This window comes from Spermophilus citellus, assembly GCF_964194105.1.
Source record: "Spermophilus citellus genome assembly, chromosome: 2".
Lineage (NCBI taxonomy): Eukaryota > Metazoa > Chordata > Mammalia > Rodentia > Sciuridae > Spermophilus > Spermophilus citellus.
In genome coordinates this window covers 252301508-252316756 of record NC_138183.1, presented here as the reverse complement: position 1 = coordinate 252316756, position 15249 = coordinate 252301508, and the positions used below count along the sequence as shown (strand labels likewise).

The following is a 15249-nucleotide window of genomic DNA, read 5'->3' as shown; positions in this document are numbered from 1 at the left end:
CACCATCAGGTACCAGCCAGGCCCTGAGGTTGGAGTGAAGGTGTACATTTCAGGGACTGGAGGTCAGCATCACTGGGTCACAGGCAGGGAGAGGCTATTGTGGGTGACAGGTGCTGAACAAGGGTCAGACAGGTGAGGCAGGGTGGGATGGGACACACAACTGGGACTCTATTTCCCATGAGGGAGGTTTATAGAACTGGGGCCTCAGAGGCTGGTGTGGGCTTTAGGCAGACCCTGGCCTGTTGCCCCGGACACACCTCCTTGCTGCTTCCCAGTCCCCACTCCTGCCAGGCCAGCCCTAGGGTGGTGGAGCAGGGGGAAACACAAGGACTTGGAGCCAAACGGATGGAGGCTGACTCCTGGAGGGTGACCCAAGCCAGCGCCTGGCCTCTCTAGGCCTGTTTCCTCACAGGGCGTGGCAAGGGGAATGAGATGGAGGTCAAGCGCAGCCCACACAGGGCTCTTCATCCCGCCAGAGATAAGCCGCCCTTACAGGGGTTCTTGGGTTCTTCTGCGTTTTCCTGGGAAAGAGACTCTGCCAGCACCCTTTAGTCACCCAGGCCGGTGGATTCCCAGGGTGAGGAAGTAACTAGTGCTCAGGGTCACAGACCTGATAGAGAGAGACCTGGCAACCACTGCCTGTGGGACCTACCGGGACACCTAAGTCCCCCAGGGTGAGACAGGATTGGGTGGATCTAGGAGGGAGAGGCCTGTGGACTGATGGCCAGGCCTCCAGGGAGGTGGTGGAGGAAAGAGAGGAAAGTGCCAGGGATCTTCAGGCCATGGCCTCATTTTGATTTTTAGTAAGAAGCTCTGGCAGCTCAACGACTTAGGAGGAGCCCAAGTTTGAGGGCAGCAAGACTCGGTCTCAAAATAAAATAAAAAGTGCTTGGAGTGGAGCTTAGGAGCAGAGCACTTGCCTACCATGTTTGGGGCCCTGGGTTCTATCCCTAGCACTGGAAGAAAAAAAAAAAAAAGCAGCCGCTGCAAGACCCACGAGTGTCCACCGGGAAGAATGGGACCGCTGGGCCACCCCTGCCTGGCTCCTTCGAGTGTCGCTTTATCTACACCTTGAGCCGAGAGCACTAATGCTTATAACTTAAAAACAGGCAGCAAAACTCCGCGCAGGCACCGTTTGGAGGCGGGGCGGGGGCGTTCCTGGGACGCCTAGGAGGCGTGGCCCCAGGTGCGAGATCCGGATCCCGGGCTTCAGCCCATCCTGGCGACTCCCGCGGACGCACCTGCTCGGCCTGCCGCAGCCCGACCCCGGCCGGCCGCTCGCTCGGGGGCTGCAGGTGCGGCTCGTGAGCTCCGCCCTCCTGGCCCCGCCCCCCAACTCTCCCTGCCCCTCCGCGCGTGACCTCGGCCCCGCCCCCGCGAGCCACCGCCCCGCTCCCTCCCACTCCTCTGTCACTTCCTGATTCCCGCTTCCTGCTTCCCGGAGGCTGGGATCCCGAGCTGCCCGAGGCCGCCGCCGCAGCCCCCGGCGTCCCCGGTCAGCGGTGAGCGGTGAGCGCGGCGGGGCCGGGCTGGGGGCGCGGCCGGGGCGGGGGCGCGAGGCCCAGGGGCCCTTCCCCTCCGCAGCGCCCCACCCGCGGTCCCAACTCCCGCGGCCGCGCCGCCTCTGCCCTCCTGAGTCCGGGTCACTGGAAGTGGGTCCCCGGAACCGCGCTCCGAGATGTCCCTCCGCCCGCAGCGCGGCCGTGACCCCCGCCGGTCCTGCCAGGGCCGTGGGCCGGGCTAATTGCAGCTCCCTGCACATTCCTTGGTTCTCAGAACTGGGCCTCCCTCCGCCCCACGGTGCGGAGACCTTTCCTGCCTCCTCTCCTCCCTTCCCGACACCCAGCCTCCAAGTCCCCGGGCCGGAAGGTCTGCTCCGAACCGGGCGGACCTACAGAAATACTAAGTTTTCCCGTTTCCGCACCCTCCCACCCCCAACACACACACACACCGCAGCCACGGAGGGTCCCAAGGAGATTTCTCAAAGCCCCTTAGGACGCAGCAGTGGCCAGCACCAGGGGTCGTCGTACTTACCCTGTCAGATCACCGCCTGGGGAGCTTGCCAGAGTCCCATTCTGCCACTGGGGAAACAGACCCAGGCGGGTGATGTTGCCTAGGCCCCAGCCATATCCTTCCGTGTTCCCTTCAAGCACCGGTGGGAAAGCTCAGGGTCACGAGGACGGGGCTGATCCAGGCTTCTCTGCACTGCAGACATGTCCTTTCGCAAAGTGGTTCGGCAGAGCAAATTCCGGCATGTGTTTGGCCAACCGGTCAAGAATGACCAATGCTACGAGGACATTCGCGTGTCCCGTGTTACCTGGGACAGCACCTTCTGCGCAGTCAACCCCAAGTTCCTGGCAGTAATTGTGGAAGCCAGTGGTGGGGGTGCCTTCCTGGTGCTTCCCCTGAACAAGGTGGGCCTTGTTGGGACAGGGAGGCAGGCTGTGGGGAGGGCCAGAAGCACAGCACCACTCCTGGCAGCAGGTCCTACTTTGAAGCCCCCTCCTTGCCCATCCTCTCCCTAGGCAGGTGTCAATCCAGATTTACTGCCCAAGAGGTGTTTGTGCAGGTGGAATCAGTGTTTATTGCCACTGAGTCAGGGTCAGAGGCAGCAGGCACTTCCTGCTCAGCTAGTGGGTGGGGCACCTTCACATCTAGGCCCCCAGTGAGCCCCATCCCCCCTCCATAGAGAGGGGGATCTGACTTGCCCCCTCCTGCCTGCAGACAGGCCGCATTGACAAGGCCTACCCAACAGTGTGTGGGCACACGGGACCTGTCCTGGACATCGACTGGTGTCCCCACAATGATGAAGTCATTGCCAGCGGCTCAGAGGATTGTACAGTCATGGTGAGGCACAGGACTGTTTGGGCCAGGGTCTCCAGTGTGGACCGAGGCTGCTGGCAGCAGGGGTAAGCAGAGGCCTCAGCCCAGCAGCCCCATCTCTACCACAGGTGTGGCAGATCCCGGAGAATGGGCTGGCCTCCCCGCTGACAGAGCCAGTGGTGGTGCTAGAAGGGCACACCAAGCGTGTGGGCATCGTGACCTGGCACCCCACAGCCCGGAACGTGCTGCTCAGTGCAGGTCTGCACCGCTCCCTACCCTGCCCCCACACCCCTCTCCATATGTGGCTCTGGGACATCCTAGTGGTCTCTCCTGGGCCCATCTGACAGATGAGGAAGCTGAGCCGTGCAGAGGTCAAGAAGCCCAGTTCAGTCCCAGGGGAGTGGGCAAAGCTGACCTGTTGGGCTGATGGCCTTCCATCCACTAGGCTGTGATAATGTGGTGCTCATCTGGAATGTGGGCACAGCGGAGGAGCTGTACCGCTTGGACACCCTGCACCCTGACCTCATCTACAATGTCAGCTGGAACCGTAATGGCAGCCTTTTCTGCTCAGCTTGCAAGGACAAGAGTGTCCGCATCATTGACCCCCGCCGGGGCACCCTGGTGGCAGTATGTGGCTTTGGGGGCTGAGGACAGTGGACAGGCCAAGGGACTTGATCTGTGCACTACACTAACCACCTGTCTTTCACACAGGAGCGGGAGAAAGCCCATGAGGGGGCCCGGCCCATGCGGGCCATCTTCTTGGCAGATGGCAAGGTGTTCACTACAGGCTTCAGCCGCATGAGTGAGCGGCAGCTGGCACTCTGGGACCCAGTGAGTGGCCATGGTTGGCCTGAGGAGGCAGGCTCAAGATGGGCCCCAACCTGGCTCCATCCTGGGCAGGGGTCACCATGCTTGTGGTTCCCAGGTCCTCAGCTTGGCCCTGCAGGGCCCTGTCCCACACCTGTTGGCTTCTGCACAGTGACCTCAGTGGCCTCTGTGAGCCAGGGACTGTGCTACGCAGCCCCTTCAAGCTCCCTGTAGTGAGGACCTTCTCAGTACTTGCTCAGTGACCTGGAGTAGTCTTGAGGCCTGCAGGAGGCTGGGAGGGTGGGCCCCTGAGGGTGGAGAGAAGCCAGGGGTCTGCTGGGGTCCCTGGTATGGACAGAGGCTTGGAGGGGGAAAGAACCCACTGGCATGCTGGGGCAGTGCTGGCTGGCATGTGAGCCCATCTGTGGCCACTCCTGGTGGGCATTTCCAATTTTGGCCTCACTGCCTCCCATGTGCCAGGAGAACCTCGAGGAGCCCATGGCCCTGCAGGAGCTAGACTCCAGCAACGGGGCCCTGCTGCCCTTCTACGACCCCGACACCAGTGTGGTCTACGTCTGTGGCAAGGTGGGGCTGGGTATGGCTGGTGGGGGCAGGGGAGGTGCACAGCCAAGAGCTGAACCCCCTGTTGCCCCCCCAGGGTGACTCCAGCATCCGGTATTTTGAGATCACAGACGAGTCCCCCTATATCCACTTTCTGAACACGTTCACCAGCAAGGAACCCCAGAGGGGCATGGGCAGTATGCCCAAGAGGGGCTTGGAGGTCAGCAAGTGTGAGATTGCCCGGTAAGAGGGGCCATTGTGGCAGCCATCTTGGGGACTCAGCCTGAGAGCAGAGACCAGGCTGTGGGCACCCAGTGTCAGGTCAGTTGGGAGGCTCAGGGATTAGCCTGTGGCAATTGTTGGGGGAGGTAGGCAGCCTGCACAAGGGGTGTTGGGGACTTGGTCAGCCTGTGGGAAGGTCCAAGTGAGGACAGGAAGCGGAGGGTGGAGAGATCTGGGGGAACTAATGGGGATTCCACCCATGCCCTCCCTTTCCCAGGTTCTACAAACTGCATGAGCGCAAGTGTGAGCCCATTGTCATGACTGTGCCAAGAAAGGTGACGCCACCTGCTCCCTCCTCTAGCAGACAGGCCATTGAGGGTGTTTGGAGTGGGGCCTGTGATTGGGTGTGGTTGGTGGGCTGCACAAATGCCCTCATGCCCTGGTACCAGCCAGGGGTTGGGCTGTGCCTGGTAGGGGACAAGCAGGAATGACACAGGGCAAGCTGAGGCCTTGCCCAGATGAGCCACAGAGAGGGGTCAGGCAGTCAGGGCAGAGCAGCAGCCATGGAGGGCCTCCTGCTGGAGGGTGGAGAGAGAGGGTCTGGCTGCTGGGGAGAGTCCCGCGAGGAGGAACCACAGGCTGGCTTCAGATGCCCAGCCCCAGACACACTGCCATTATTCTCCAGCCAGCATCCATTGAGTGCTCGACGCATTGTGCCAGGCACGTCTCGGAGCAGAGCTGAGGGAGAGCGGTAGGGCCTGCCCCAGGAGCTCACAGTCCACGGGGCACAAGTGTGTCCCCCAGAATCCTACAAAGCCACCTCACTGGCCCCTGTGGTTGCAGGGGAGGGTGGTGGCAGGCCCTGCTCAGGAAGGAAGGCTGGGAAGGCTTTGGGGGAACTGCCTGCACCAGCAGGAGGGAAGTGAAAGCAGGCCTTGGGCTGAAAAGGGCTCAAAGGGCCAAGCCAGGAGGGGAAAGGTCGAGAGTGCCAGGCTGGAGCCCAGGAGGGCCTGAGGCGGCAGCCACACAGGGTCACTGATGGGCTCCAGCTGACCCTGGCCTCCCTGCTGCAGTCTGACCTCTTCCAGGATGATCTATACCCCGACACAGCTGGGCCTGAAGCCGCTCTGGAGGCGGAGGAGTGGGTGAGCGGGCGGGACGCAGACCCCATCCTCATCTCACTGCGGGAGGCCTACGTGCCCAGCAAACAGCGGGACCTGAAGGTCAGCCGGCGCAACGTGTTATCGGACAGCCGGCTCTCCAGCTCCACCCGCCCAGGGTCCTCCATATCTGCTGTTGCCATTGCTGATGCCACCTCTGGTGGCAGCCTTGTTGGGGCTGGGGTATGTGTCCCACAGTCAGGTGGTGCTGGGAAAGTTCCAATGTTGCCCCTGTCTGCTGTGTGTACTTGAACCGTACATTGCCCTCTCTGGGCCTCGGGCCTCTGCCTGGTTGGTGGTAGATTTGGGGAAGGCTGCAGTAAATGGACTTCTGATGTCCTCACAGGAGGCCGGGAAGCTAGAGGAGGTGATGCAGGAGCTACGGGCACTGCGGGCCATGGTCAAGGAGCAAGGGGAGCGCATCTGCCGCCTGGAGGAGCAGCTGGGCCGCATGGAGAATGGGGACGCATAGGACCACACCAGCGATGCCACCCCCTCCGTCCCCTCCTCCTCCTTCACCCCTTTTCACTCAGCTTCTGCTGGCAGGTCATAGCGGGTCACTGGCTGCCAAGGGACTCTGGGGCAGGTCAGGGGCCAGTTCCCATCCCGACCACTGCCTGGCTTTTGTCATTGTTCTGTGGAGGGTTTTTGTACCAAGGCAAGCTCGCTTGTCCTCTGAGGGACCCTCTGCCCCACCCGCTCACTCCCCTCTGCCTCCCACAGGAAGTGGCAGGGATGGGCTCTATATTTTCATTCCAAATAAATTTCTTTCTAAAAGCCCGGTGGCCTGCTGAACCGGGGGGGCTGAGAGGGTCTGGAATGTGGGCACAGATGAGGCAGAGAAGTCAGAGACCTGAGAAAGTCGAGGGTTGTGAGCAGCCAATGTCATTGCTCCCGGATTGTCAGGCAGAGACGCTGAGCCAGACCGGACTCATCCGCAGCCGCATCCTGCTTTGAGCTGGTGCCTGGTGCATCCACTGGGAGGCCTGGTCACAGCCCCCTAGTCCCAGCTTCACCCAGAAAAGCCAGTGAGGATCTGGTGTTGGGCAGGGTGGTCCTGAGAGGTGGAGGCCCCACCAGGGTCCTGTGGCAGGCAAGAGTGGGTGGGTACTGTGGACAGGAAGCGGAAGTGCTTCCTGCACTAGAGCTCTGGGGCTCATTTCTCTCTCAACCTAGCCAGAGCCGGAGGTGGGCACCCAGCGTGAGGCCAGCGGACCAATGGTGAGCACTGCCACTGGGTTCTTGGGGCAGGAGCATAGGAGACTGGGGCTAGAACTTGGGGCCCCAAGAGCTAAGAAGGACCCACCATCATTGGGACCCAGGGATAGAGGCATGACTCGGAACCAGCACAGGCAGAAGCTGGGCCTCACCTCTGAGCTGGGCTTCCTAGGGTTCGATGCAGGTGCCGTTACCTCACTCCAGGCCCCGCCCCTTCAAGATCCCTGGGATAGAGCTCCACTGGGCCTCCCAAGCTGAGCTCGGCCCTGTGCCTATCCCTGGAGCCTACGGATTTGCACACTCCCCTCCCCCTGCCATCACTCCCCACCTGCTTTGTTCCAACCGCAGGCTTCCTCTGTCAGTGCACCCTCCACCCCCCAGCCCTGGCCCTGCACGCCTGAGAGCCTCAGGGACAGGCCACATTGCTGAGTGGAAACCTTGCAGCTGGGGCACCCCTGTGGTTGGGAGGAAGAGGGGCCTCAAGGACCTCCATCCTAGGACCCAGTAAACAGAGGGGAGGTGGTTACCTCTGGGTTGGTCCAGCCCTTCCATCCCCACCTGCAGAAAATCCAGCCCTGACAGCAGCCTCACAGGCCCCCTACCCCCAAGCAGAGTTTTGCCAGACTCAGTCAAAATTTACTGAGCACCTACTATGGGCCAGGTGTTGTTTATAGGTGGTTGGTCATCAAAATGCCATCTCCCTGAAGCTTACTCTGCTGGGGGAGGTGAGCCAACAGGAAAGATGAGAAGAAGTACTTCCTGTATAAGATGTGGCGGGAGAAATAGTGGTTTGGGGGTATCAAGAGTGCTGGTGGGGGGCTGGGGATATGGCTCAGTTGGTAGAGTGCTTGCCTCGCATGCACAAGGCCCTGGTTTTGATCCCCAACACCACAAAAAAAGAAAAAGAAAAAGTGTGCCAGGGAGTGATGTACTAATGACCAGCTGGTTATAATCCAGGTTAGACCAGGAGTCCTCTCAACGAGGCAGCCAGGCGCACAGGCAGCCATGTGGCTTTTTGGAGTGGAGCATTCTGGGCAGAGGGAAGAGGCAGTGTGGAGGCCCAGGCAAGAGCAGGCCAGGGTGGTTGGGAGTAAGACCACTGGTGCCTAGGGGCAGGGGCGCATGACAGTGGCCAGGGCCATGACCAAATAAGGACTTGGGCTTTTCTGCTTGACTGTCCCCATTTTGCCTGAGAGGCAACTGTGGACCTTCTTGGAGAGTAACAGAAAGCAGATTTGGCCACCCCGCCTGGTGCCACCCCTGGTGATGAGCCCCCCACCTGTCTCCTGCAGGCTCTGCTCTGTGCCCTTGGTCTTGGCACACTGCTGGCCTTGCCAGGGGCCCTGGGTTCGGGCGATGCGAAGGACAGCATGGGCTCCAGCTCTGTCACCGTAGTGCTGCTGCTGCTGCTGCTGCTGCTGCTAGTCACTGCCCTGGCCCTGGCCTGGCGCCGCCTCAGTCGCGACTCTGGGGGCTACTACCACCCAGCCCGCCTAGGCGCTGCGCTGTGGGGTCGCACCCGCCGCCTCCTCTGGGCCAGCCCCCCAGGCCGCTGGCTGCAGGCCCGCACTGAGCTGGGGCCACTAGATGACCCAGAGCAGCAGGAGGAGGAGCAGGATGCAGAAGATGAGGACATCACGGATGGTGGCCCAGAAAAGGCTGGACCCCAGGAAGAGGGGCAGCGGTGCAGAACAGGACCCCACCAGGAGCAAGCTGAGGAAGCACAGGACAGCGATGTGGAAGGGGGCCTGGGTCTTGGCTCCCAGGGGCCAGTGGGCTCAGGGGGCAGTGCAGAGGCCCTGCTGAGTGACCTACATGCCTTCTCAGGCAGTGCAGCCTGGGACGACAGCGCCGGGGCATCAGGGGGACAGGGCCTCCATGTTACAGCTCTATAGAGGCGAGCCTCAGAGTCCGGTCCCTGCTACAGCCTCTCTGCTTCCCAAGTGCCACAGTGGAACATAGCCTGCCCTGGACTTGCTGTCACTCCCCCCACCTCATGGAGCACCTTGGACCATCATCCCCACCAATTCCCAGGCCTGTGCAGCCCCACCCCCTCCAAAGGCCACCCACCCGATGGGCATTGTTTGAAATAAAACCTCTTCACCCTATGGTTCTGTGGTCCTATAGTGTCCCCTTCTCTCTCTAAGCAGGGGCTCCTGGCACAAACCCACCCACCCTGAGAGTCCAGCAGAAGCCAGTCAGTGCCATGATTCAGTCCTTTAATTTGCAAGGGCACAACTGAACGTGGTGGCCCCCAGGTGGCCAGTGGGGCCCTCCTGCCAGCAGTGGTAGCTTGAGGCTTCGAGACACATGATTCTGGGGCTCACCCACCCCTGACAGAGGCACCTGCTCCCCGCAGACACAGCCAGTCCAGCCTGCAGGGAAGGCCTCAGGGCTGCCAGTGCCCCACCCCCTTCCTACCGCCCGGGGCGAGCACGGCCCCTCTTAGACTTCTTGGTCCCTGAGGGGGGACGGATGGGGAGGGGAGCAGTGCTCGAGATTGGTGGTGGCGGCGGCGGCAGCAGCAGTGGAGGTAGAGGTGGCTCCATGGGCTCTGGTGGGCCAGGGGTGGGCCGGAACCCCTCAAAGGGGGAGAACTTGAGGGGGCTACAATGGAGACCAAGGCACAGTCAGAGCCTCCCAGGCCCTGCCAGGGGTGCTGCACCAGGTCAGGGAGGGCAGGTTCTCCACCGCCTGGGCACACAGGCTGTGCTCCACCAACTGCCATCCAGGCAGCCCCTGCCACCAGTGTGCAGGGACTCAGGTCCCGTGGGAGGCAGAAACTGAGCTGGCCCCGGCTAAGAGCCTTGGCCAAAGCAGCCCCAAACTAGCTAGCCTCTTGTCTGCCAGGGCTCCCTGTCCCAGCCACACACTTCCCGCTGCCTTGGTACCTGATGGGGGTTCGGGGGCTGCTGTTGAGGCGCCTGGGGGAGCGCAGCTTGGGCTGGAAGGAGAAGCCCTCTTTGATGCTGTCCAGGACTGAGGGTGCCACGTATGTGAAACCCTGGGGGAGAGGCGAGGCCAGCAGCACGCGGCATCATTACTCGTCAGCCACAATCCCTGTCCGGGTCCCCACGACCTCCAGACCCCCAGCACTCACCAGGAAGGCCTGGTTGGCGCTTTCACTCAGCGTTGTGTCATCAGGACTGTCCACCGGTGTCTGCCGTGTGAAGCGCGTGTCAAACTGGCTCACGTCCTCCTCTGACTGCTGTGGACAGATCCACGTGGGGAGGGTCAGGGGGGAGTCCAAGGGGCATCCTCTGCCTGTCACAGGGCCAACATGACCTGCACTCACCAGACTTGGCCTGATAGGAGGGTCCACACGGCGAGCCAAGAGGTCATCCCAATTGATGTGCCGGAAGAAGGGGTGCCTCTGGGGTAGAACGCACCGAGATGGGCCAGCAGCTCACCCTGCCTGGCCCCCTCAGTAACTCCCTCTGTGTCTCGCTCTGGCCCCAGACTCACCTGCACATCAGCAGCATCCCCTGGGCCACCCCCAATCCGTTGGCTGGGATTCCGCTTCAGAAACTGTGGGACCAGGGCAGCAGGTGAGGGCCTGGGGAGGCGCTGCTGTGTGTGCACCTAGCTCTTGGGGGCCCACTTGTGGTGAGGGAAGGTGAGGCAGGGCAGGGGGTGCTTCTGGAGTGTGGCTGCACCTATTGAGCCCCTCACGACTTTCAGGATTGGGTCCCACGGTACCTTCTGCACCAAGTCTTTGCAAGGCCTCCCACGCTGCTGGCATCACCCGGGCAGACTGTGAGGATCTGATGTTAAAACCTGATGGAGCTGAGCCCTCCCCCTCTGCACCCCAGCCACCAGCCTTTCTGGGGGAAAGAGCAACCAGCTCATAGGGCACCCTTGTCTGATGAGGGCTGAGCTGGGGCTTACTGCTTACTGGGGCAGCCGTCTGTCGGAGCTGAGGCCTGGCCCAAGTGAGCACTCCTTTCCCTCCCAGAGGAACTACACAGGCTCCCCCATAGCCCAGGACATGTATACAAAGGCTAACAGGGCCTGAGAGAAGAGATAGGGGGCCTGACCCTGGGCAGGAGGGAGCCCACCTTTTTGATAAGGTCCCTGGCATCTGGGGTGAGGTAGGGAGGCAGCACCAGCTTCCCCTTGATTATTTTATCCATGGTTTTCTTCCGGTTCTCTGCAGTGAAGGGTGGCTGGGGGAGGCAGAAGGTGAGGGGCGCCTGTGGGCCTCCCCAGGACCTTCCCCAGCCCCAGAGGGGAACCCTGCCCCCAACCCTCCTCCCGAGGAGGCTGGACTTGCCGATCCAGTGAGCATGTCGTACATCAGGGCCCCCAGGCTCCACCAGTCCACCACCCGGTTGTGGCCACTGCGCACCAGGATCTCAGGGGCCCTGGGGGCCAGGTGGAACTGTCAGTCAGGCCGGGCCCTCTCTGGCTGTCCTCCTGACCCCTAGGCCAGTCAGGCACCACTTACATGTACTCAATGGTGCCACAGAAGGTGTGAGTGACAGCACCCTCGTGAATGGACTCCTTGCAGAGTCCGAAATCCGTCAGTTTGATGTGGCCTGTGGAAGAATGTTGCGAGGGGTAGTCAGACCTGTCCCATCAGCAGCCTCTCAGCCTGCCCCGCAGACCCCGTGTATGCAGCTGCAAGTGTGTGCATGCACAAGTACACACCCTGGCTGTTGAGCATGATGTTCTCAGGCTTAAGGTCCCGATAGATGATGCCTTGGGAATGGAGATGGCCCAGGGCCAGTGTGATCTCAGCCAGGTAGAAGCTGCAAGGACAGGATAGAGTGAGAGTGGTGTGGGGAAAGGGCTAGGATCTCTGGGGGAGGGGCAAGTTTCACACCCACCAGGCAGTGTCCTCCAAGAAGATGCCCTCTCGCTCCAGATGTGTGAAGAGCTCACCACCTGTGACACAATCACATCAGCAGTCCTGCTCCAGAACCCAGCCCCAATGCTCCCTCTGAGTCTTGGGTTCTTCTTGGGAGAAATGGGGCTTGCAAATCCTGCCCTACCTGCCTCCCAGAGCTGCCGTGGGGACTCAATCAATTCAGCAAACATCTACCGACGCCTATTCGGTGCCTGGCCCTGTGCTGGGGGCAGAGATGAGGAGACCCAGCCATTGCCCTCAGGACGCTCAGTCTAGTGGGGAGACAGACACGTGCACACTGCTCTAGAATGCCAGGCTGAGGCAACAGCTCCAAGAGCTTTGCCAAAGAACCTCACAGTGCAGACAGGGAAGATTAAGATAATCCCAACACCAGAGACAGAACGTGCAGTGTGGCTGGGCTGCTCAGGGTGCTAAGATGGAGGAACAGTGCAGGACGTGCAAGCAGAGGCCCACGGAGCTCAGCTGATACAGGACTGCTGTGCAGTGAGGGGGAGTGGACAAGGAGGCCAGGCTTTGTCTGGGAAGCTAGAGACTCACGGGATTCTGAGGGGAAGGGTTAGAAGCAATCACACTCTAGAAAGATGACTCCGGCAGTTAGCAGAGGAAACACCAAAAAGCAGGTGAGCCAGGGCCTCAAGCTCAGTTAAGAAACAACTGTGATCCCCACCTGAACCTGAGAGAGAAGAGGGGATGGGGCACACCAAAGAGGATGCAGCTAGATGGGACCCTAACTGGATGTAGGGCACACAGGGGAGAGGACAGGACAGAAGGGATGGCAGAAGTGGGTAAAACTACCCCCTGGATTTCTATACAAACAGCTGAGGGACACACCAGGCCCTAGACAGACGTTTGCTGAATGAATGAAGGGATACGTGGACAAGTGGACAGATGTATGGGTGATGGGTGTGGGGGTCCCCTAGATGTCCTCCACAACCACACCTCTCAGGACTCCCTGAAACCCCAGTGCTTCTGTGCTGGTCCCCACCCCACCAGGGCCTGGCTGAGCCTGCACACCTACCACTGAGGCACTCCAGGATGAGGTAGAGCTTGCCACCCGTCTGGAAGGCATAGGCCAGTTCCACAATAAAGGGGTGCTTCACTGACTCTAGAATGTTCCGTTCAGCCTGTGTGTGTGCAGTGTCCTTGGCATTGCGCACAATTTTGGCCTAGAGATGCAGAGATTGGTTAGAAGGTGGAGCACCCAGCACTCCTTCCATCCCTCAAGCTAAGCTCTTCCTTTTGTCCCATGTTCTGTTTTATTATTTTCCAGAAGAATGGCCCAACAGAACACAACTGCAAATGCTAGGCTGTGCAAAAGAGGAGCTAGTGCCTTTGTGCAAATGGGAGATAGTATTCTTTTGTTTTCTTTCTTTTTAAAATATTTTTCTTTAGTTTTTAATGGACCTTTATTATTTATTTATTTATATGTGGTACTGAGAATCAAATCCAGTACCTCACACATGCTAGGGAAGTACTCTACCACTGAGCCACAACCCCAGCCCAATTATTTTGTTTTCAATAAATATTTAAATACAACTGGGTCCTAAAAAGTGTATGAACTCTAGGTCTGACTGTGGACCCACAGTGACATCATCGTCCCCTGCCCTATAATCATTACATGAAACTGGGGTACCAATGGTCAAACCTGATCACAGTGAGTCTTTTCTAGAGCTTTCCCCAACCCTCTATACAGGATCTGGCTAGGACAAAGACAACTGGAATTTCTTGAAGGTCGCTAGGCTGTAACATTAAGTATTCTTGGTGTCCAGTCATTACCCTCTACCATATTCTGTCATTCCATTGACTCTCTCCATGATTCTGCTGTCAATAGTCATCCTTTTCAGGGACTGGTTTATCCTCAGTAAAGAGTTTCTCAACCTCAATGCTATTGATACCTTGGACCAGACAATTCTTTGTTGTGGGATTTTTGTCCTGTGCCCTGTGTCCAGCAGCAATCTATGCAAGCAAGCAGCATGCCACTGGATGCTCACAGCACTCTCCTCTCCACTCTTGACAATAAAAATTCTGCCTAAAATTGTCAAATACCCCCTGGGCAGCAAACTGCCCCCGTTTGGGAATCACCACAAAACAATACACATCACAATAGATAATAAACTAGCAAATGCCAAACACAGGGCCCAACTCCTCCATGGTGTTCAGAACTGCTGTCTTCCCAAAACCTGGCAGAGTACCCTGGGATGGCAGTCACTCAATATTTGCTGGCTGAGTGAATGACTCACCTTCCTCAGGACTTTCATGGCATATATTTTGCCCAAGTTGGTGCCTTGCACTTTTCGTACCTGGAACACCTGTAGGGCAGGGGAGACAGGATCAACTTCCCTCTCCACACCCTATCTTCAAGAAGCCCCACCCTCAAGCTCTGGAAGTGGGACCAAGAGGCCTGGAGTCACCCAAGGGTGGGGCAGTAAAGATCTCATCTGATTCTGGAGGGCTTGCCCTATTCTCCTTTATGGAATCCCATCAGAGGCTCTGCCGATTTGCAAGTCTAATCTATGCTGAGAAGCCTGTGCTGACAAGATGGGGCTGAGGCCGCAGGAAGGGCACTGTACCTTGCCATAGCCCCCCTTGCCCAGCACTCGCAGCAGTTCAAAGCAGTGCGGCCCAATGCGCTCAGGGCCCAGGTTCACACTGGTCTCGGTCAGCTCCACCTCCTCATAGTGTCCCACGGGCCTACGAACACAAGAAGTTAAGGGGAGCAAGGCCCAGTGCTCCCCAGGTCCCCTTCCCTACTCCATTCCCCATCCCCAAGAGACCCTCACTCACTCCAGGCCGGCAGCCCTCGATTCGGTAAGGGGACACACGTCCTGTGAGAAACTGAGAGGTAAGACCAAGGGAGGTGCCGGGATACCTCCTGCCACCCCAAGCTGGGCTGCTTGGCCCAGGGAAGGAGGGCGCCAGGGATGGGAGAGGGCAGGGGCCGGGCAAGTGCTGGGGAGCAGAGGACGAAAGGCCGAGAGTCGGGAGCGAGGTCTGGGAGGGCGTGGGTCCGAGCGTGAGGAGGACCGGCGTTTGAAGGGGTCTCAGCCCACTCTGGGCGGCGACAGCCACGGCTCAGGTCTCGGCCGGGTGACAAGCTCGGCTCCAACCCAGTCGTGACCAGGCGAAACACTCACCGCAGGACTGAACTCTGGCTCGCCCTCGCCCTCGCTGCCTTCCTCGGTCTCCAAGTCCAGATCGAACACGGCCGCCATGGCCGCGCCGGCCCGGCGGGCCCCTCCACGGGGATCTGGCGGCTCTGACTGACAGCCCGAGTCCCGAGCATGTACGTTATCACTCAGCGACCGTCACCGCCACCGCGCTCGGGGATGACGAAAAGTAACCCCGCCCTCTCTCGCGCAGGCCGCTCAGCCTGACGGGGAGGAAAGATGGCGTCTGCCTCAAGGCCTCTCGGGAGTTGTAGTCCGCGAGTGCCGCACCAGCCCCTCCTGTCAGCAGGACTCTGTGTTCCCAGCACTGTTTCCCGCGGTCTGCACCAGGCAGAAGAGGCCTGGAGGCGCCCATTTGGGCTCTGGGGAGAGTTTGAGTTTGGTGGGGAGAGTTTGAGTTTGGTTGGGTGGAATCAAAAGT

General features: G+C 59.8%; 3 protein-coding genes across 7 annotated transcripts; 2 read left to right on the top strand and 1 right to left on the bottom strand.

Annotated features, from left to right (window-relative positions):
• The first annotated feature begins 1400 nt into the window (after positions 1-1400).
• Positions 1401-7703, top strand: CORO1B (coronin 1B). Of its 3 annotated transcripts, none has more exons than XM_081271993.1 (11): positions 1401-1509; positions 2212-2414; positions 2725-2847; positions 2952-3081; positions 3269-3450; positions 3535-3654; positions 4111-4215; positions 4289-4434; positions 4691-4748; positions 5487-5756; positions 5920-7703. In XM_081271993.1, exons 2-11 carry the CDS (start codon positions 2214-2216, stop codon positions 6043-6045), a joined length of 1461 nt encoding a protein of 486 aa, XP_081128119.1. In that variant the 5' UTR covers positions 1401-1509; positions 2212-2213; the 3' UTR covers positions 6046-7703. The 3 variants fall into 3 exon arrangements, with proteins under 3 accessions (XP_081128119.1, XP_081128121.1, XP_081128120.1); XM_081271994.1 differs by having other exon boundaries at positions 1414-1502; XM_081271995.1 differs by lacking the exon at positions 5487-5756.
• PTPRCAP (protein tyrosine phosphatase receptor type C associated protein) lies at positions 6710-8901 on the top strand. The gene is made up of 2 exons (XM_081272043.1): positions 6710-6794; positions 8084-8901. The coding sequence occupies exons 1-2, from the start codon at positions 6792-6794 to the stop codon at positions 8684-8686; spliced, it is 606 nt and encodes a 201-aa protein (XP_081128169.1). The 5' UTR covers positions 6710-6791; the 3' UTR covers positions 8687-8901.
• A 95-nt stretch (positions 8902-8996) lies between these two features.
• Positions 8997-14993, bottom strand: RPS6KB2 (ribosomal protein S6 kinase B2). Of its 3 annotated transcripts, none has more exons than XM_081272015.1 (15): positions 14796-14976; positions 14446-14486; positions 14232-14352; positions 13902-13970; positions 12680-12827; positions 11621-11678; positions 11442-11542; positions 11239-11329; positions 11065-11155; positions 10850-10957; positions 10257-10319; positions 10087-10164; positions 9892-9999; positions 9683-9795; positions 8997-9398 (listed from the first exon to the last, which is right to left on the bottom strand). In XM_081272015.1, the coding sequence occupies exons 1-15, from the start codon at positions 14871-14873 to the stop codon at positions 9209-9211; spliced, it is 1458 nt and encodes a 485-aa protein (XP_081128141.1). In that variant the 5' UTR covers positions 14874-14976; the 3' UTR covers positions 8997-9208. The 3 variants fall into 3 exon arrangements, with proteins under 3 accessions (XP_081128141.1, XP_081128143.1, XP_081128142.1); XM_081272017.1 differs by having other exon boundaries at positions 9663-9795; positions 14796-14959; XM_081272016.1 differs by lacking the exon at positions 14446-14486 and having other exon boundaries at positions 14796-14993.
• Between the last annotated feature and the right edge of the window lie 256 nt (positions 14994-15249).